This window comes from Lineus longissimus, chromosome 7 (genome assembly GCF_910592395.1).
Source record: "Lineus longissimus chromosome 7, tnLinLong1.2, whole genome shotgun sequence".
NCBI classification, from domain to species: Eukaryota; Metazoa; Nemertea; class Pilidiophora; order Heteronemertea; family Lineidae; genus Lineus; species Lineus longissimus.
In genome coordinates, this window is record NC_088314.1 from 10,566,828 (window position 1) to 10,572,166 (window position 5,339).

General features: G+C 41.1%; 1 protein-coding gene across 1 annotated transcript; it reads left to right on the forward strand.

Moving 5' to 3' along the window:
• The first annotated feature begins 556 nt into the window (after positions 1-556).
• On the forward strand, positions 557-1,462 carry LOC135491017 (uncharacterized). Its single transcript, XM_064776637.1, has one exon. It carries the CDS (start codon positions 557-559, stop codon positions 1,460-1,462), a length of 906 nt encoding a protein of 301 aa, XP_064632707.1.
• Positions 1,463-5,339: the final 3,877 nt, after the last annotated feature.

Sequence of the window (5,339 nt, forward strand, 5' to 3'; positions counted from 1 at the left end):
TGAATCGGCTGTAGTATTTAAGTTTGAGTTATCGAAGGCTCTTTCTTGAATTGCTTGTCCCCCGCTGCAAGTTCGTTTCATTTCGTAATAAAAACACAAAAACACTTCAGCAGAATGTTTGACAGCATAAAATCGATGTACATGTAGATTGAAGAATCAAAACGTTAGTGTCGGTAATTCTACAGACTTCAAAGGCACAGAAACACTTGGCCTAGTATCAAGTTTTATTATGCTTTCGCTCCACACGATGACCTCTTCGGGCTGAGAAAGACTCCAAAACATGTGTCCACCATAAGGGGCTGTAAATTATATTCTGTGTACGATGAGATGACGGTAGTGAGAGATCAAATAAAGTGCAGTGTCAATAATAGAAACCGACCGAGTCACTTGATGATTTTTACCGCTCCTCTTTCCCGAAGTAGAAACCCCCAGAGTTTCGACATGGTGCCGTGACCAGGATTACACTCAACAACACAACACAACGCAACGACTACAACACAACGCAACGAGTACAACACAACGCAACGAGTACAACACAACGCAACGAGTAACCACGATGTCCAAAAAGCAAGCTGAGGACTTTAAAAAAGGCGTTCTCGCCTTACAACAAAAAAGAGATGTCCGGCTCCGAACCTTAGACACGGAATTCGGGACTGCAAAGGCAGTTCTCGAAAACGCAGATATCAGCGAAGATGATATTGCCGAAGTGGAGGGACATATTGAGGAGATGAACGATCTGTACCAGACGATACTTGAAATGAACGAACAAATTGAGAAGCAACTAACCGACCTGAAAGATAGTGACGCCATCGACAAGGAAATTACCGACAGCAGTGCAATTCGCAGTCAAAGTAGAATAAAACTGCTGAAGGTCAAGAATTCGTTAGCTCGACAAACAAAACGGAATACGACTTCGAGCCCAGATGTCACAACCGACAGAAGGAAGAATAAGACCGCCCAGTTGCCGAAGCTAAAATTACCGATATTTGATGGTAAATTCACGGCGTGGACAGCATTCTGGGACGCCATCGAGGCTGACGTCATCAAAGGAGACTACGCGGACATTACAAAATTCAATTACATAATAGGACAACTCACAGGGAACGCCAAGGATGCTATCACCGGACTACACCCGTCCGGAGAAAATCTACCAGCTCTCATCCAACTATTGAAAGACAGATTCGGTCAACCAAGGAAAATAACGAGAGCTCACGTCTACAACCTCCTTGATATAACTCCGCCAGGGGGTCACTACGCCAGCCTCCGGGAATTTCACAACAAGATTCTTGGTGACATACGGTCACTTGAAAATATGGATGTATCAATAGAACAATGTGCAACCTTTATAGTTCCTGTCATTGAAAGAAAATTACCCAAATTTCTGCGCGAGAAGATCGGTACCGCCGGTCAAGGAGACCGTTTCCAGGTTAAAAATTCATGGATCGATTCACTGAGGAATTAGAAAATATAAGCGAAAGAATGGATACACCAACGACAGCAACGCAGCAGAGGAATGATTCTCACGCAGGAAATAACAGGATCTCCGTGGAATCGTTCGTGAGTGTGCCCAATACTACTTATACTAAACCACCGCCGCAAAACTACAACCGACCAAAAGTGTGCCCTTTCTGTGCAGGACCGCATAACCCTTTCGAGTGCAAACTACCAGCGCATGAAAAGTTCATTGCCGTGCGTCAACATAAACTTTGCTCCAACTGCCTCGGACCGCATTTCTACCGGGAATGTCAAAATCAAAAAAGATGCCGCACATGCGACCAGTTTCATCACACCAGTCTGCATGAATATTTCGCCAATTTATCCAGAATAAACCCGCCTCAAAATAATTCTCAACAACACGCAACTAGTGGCTGTGCCATTGCGCCACAAAGTCATTGTACCGCTACCGTTAGAAAGGAACAACCGCCAATCGCAAAGTCAACCGCGGACCTTACTAGGCTGAGGATCAGGGAGAATCTAGACTATTACGAACAGTAAACCTTATCCGAAACTCTCCAGCGCACTATGGATTACCGAACGCCAGATAAATGGACAAATGGACTAATGGGGTAGCAAGTAGACCAGGTCTTGACCCGTCTACTAAGGAAATATAAGGTGTCTCCTTCCCCTAGCCAACCTACGGGCCACCCTATGAGCAGGGGTGCAGTACCCGTTTAGCTTCCCTCCGTCGGGGTACGACGCCTGTCGTCATGATACTAAGAAGAAGAAGACAGCAGTACCGACGAATTACCACCAGACGAATCAAGAATTCATTTAAATTGCATTTAATCAACATTTATTTTAGATTAGGTTAACTATATATACTTTCATTTTTGCATAGGGAACCACACAGGTTAATTAACAAGCCTATGACCAATTATTCTTATTTCTTGAATCTTAGTATAATCGTAGCAGCCACTCACTTATGTAAGAGAAATAACATAACCTGCATTCAGTTCATATCAACACCTGAGTTTAATCTTAGGTCATGCAGCTGATCTCGACAGAAACACTTCTTGGCCGCCGGGAGTGTCGGTAATTCTACAGACTTCAAAGGCACAGAAACACTTGGCCTAGTATCAAGTTTTATTATGCTTTCGCTCCACACGATGACCTCTTCGGGCTGAGAAAGACTCCAAAACATGTGTCCACCATAAGGGGCTGTAAATTATATTCTGTGTACGATGAGATGACGGTAGTGAGAGATCAAATAAAGTGCAGTGTCATAATAGAAACCGACCGAGTCACTTGATGATTTTTACCGCTCCTCTTTCCCGAAGTAGAAACCCCCAGAGTTTCGACAGTTAGGAACGTGTTTATTTTATCATATCGTCAATCTGAACATAAATTCTTCAAGGTGTGTAAAGTAGTCGGAACAGCCACCCTTCCTAGCGGATTGTACTGGATTTTCTCAGGGTTTTGTATACGATGCAGGAGTATCAAAAACCTGTATCCCGGGATGGCAGTTGTTAAGTTTAAGTTTTATATTATATCATAGCGAAGGTTTAAAAATATAGCCCTGCGAGGGTAGAGATAGTGCCTTGTGAAGGCCCAAAAGCCCTCCGAGGGCCAGATTGAGCAGAACCGAGCAAGGGGTCATGTCCAAACTTAGTAAAAACAAGCCTATCGACCTCAGGTTCACATTTAGATTGGTTAGACCATGACCACAGGCCACTGAAACTTAGGTACTGTTTTATAGCATGAAATGCTTTTTGCACAATGCCAATTTCCAATTGCCATTCGCCAGGTATTGAACTAACCCATGAAAAAGCTCGAAGTCACATGACATACAAAATGGTGGACGAACCAGAAAATGTTAACAGCGAGATTTTAACATGAAAATTGTCAACAAAAACACCTTTACGGACTTGTTCTTCTCTTGCAAAAGATTAGATACATAATTCAAAACATATGGATGACGAAGGTATAGTTGTTATTAAAAATAAAAGCAATATTACGGACCAAAACACTACCGTACCAGTCGTTTCAATATTCAGCTTTCAGCCCTTCGATTCAAATTTTACCGCCTTGAAAACTTAGAAGGCGGTCTGCACTTACGAAAATCAATGACGCAATACTCTATAAGAACACGTCGAAATTATCCTCAAAAATAAGATATAGATTACAATGAACATATGAAACGTGCACACATGAGTTTTGGCGAAATACACCAGGTTTGTCAATCACGTTCTATCTTACAATTCGGCATTCTCAAAGGGAAAGGATCTAATTCATGAAGTGAATATTGTGTGTTCATTGTAATCTATATCACTAATCTATGTTTTTATTGCAGTAAAGAAATGTTAATCGGGATTTTATATTATATTCTATATTTGCCCGGGGTATTCATATAGGGAGCTGTGCGCTACTTTGCGCCCAGTGCTTGGGTCGGGTGAAACGGTTTTGTTATTATGTGACGTGTATCAAGTGATAAATTCCCTTACGGTAGTTCGAAAAATTAAGAGCGATTAACAACGTAAGGTGAAAGAGTACGTCCAAAATAAAGGGGGAAAATTGCGGAGGTGGATGAATGCTTTAAACATATACATGTAGTTGCCCCAATACTTTCCCGGCTTATTTTTGTATAATCCCACACTTTTGATTTAATAGATGGCCTCATATGCAAATCAGACATGCTGAAATGGCCCCTTATGTTAATGAGTATGCCCATATATAGAAAGAACAAAAATGCTATTTCTCCGAGATCGCTGCAAAGTCTACCCATTTAACCCGGCGAGGACCATCTCCAGATCAACCACGACTTTCAGGAAAGGTTTCGAGGTCATCCGATCTGAACTGACGGAGGAGATGTGTGAAAAACTATTTCAGCCCTACGTCCATTATAGTAGTGATTGTTGTTCACCAGAATTTTGGATGAAGCATTACTAAAATTCGTCTTTCTTAATAATATTCGATCTAAGCTTGATTGACTCAGAGAGTGCATCCGTCAAACCATGGCTGGGAAGGTAAAAAAGTGCCTCGGGCTCAATTACAGGCTCGCAAGGAAAATTTGTGCTGTTTTCAAAGCATTTGATGTATGAATCTCGTCTGCAGGTACCTATGAAGCGATGTCCCATTGATATCAGCTATATGAATTTTCAAAAGGTTAAAGGCAAATATGGAGTGACAATGGATGGTATGTATATGCTTATCAGGAGTAAAGGCATGACACTGTTCTGCTCTCAACGGTTGAAGGGTATTCAAATTGTTCCATTTGTTCCATTGTTCCACAATTGTTTCGTTATCATCAGGCGGTCGAATAATTACTAGACAGAAAACCATTTAGTATTCAATAACATGTTTATAGATGGACCTAAAAACATACGGTTTCATTGTGCCAATCGAACCGATATAATCGATCTCCAAATGTCAGCTATATTGTTCATTGATTTTATTAGAATTGATTTTTGAAGCTGCATTACAAAGTGTTCTTTCTCGAGGTTGGATACATATTAGGAGCACCAGTGCCACCATGCTGATATTCGGGATTCCAGGAAAACAAAAAACGGAACATCCAGAGGTTTAATCTTCGTGTTTTGTAAATTACCTTCCCAATCCAGTTATAGGTTGGTTTTTTTAAATATTGTATTGAGAGCTGAGCGTCAACAAGGATCCTACAATGTACCAGCTGCAATTAGCTCAGTTAAAGGTTGAATGGTGAAGAAGTCATTTCTGAAACGAGGACGACGACTCTCTTACAGATTTGCTCCGATCTTTAAAGATTTGAAAATTAAAACTTGAATTTAAATTGATGTAAATGCGTACTGGATATACATTTCAACAATGCTGTTGTGTTGGCTAATAAACAAGTACAATAAATGCTAAGTTTCAGAAAATTTCCT

Coding starts and splice junctions, on each gene's coding strand:
- LOC135491017 (XM_064776637.1), top strand. CDS start 557: ATGTCCAAAAAGCAAGCTGAGGACTTTAAAAAAGGCGTTCTCGCCTTA.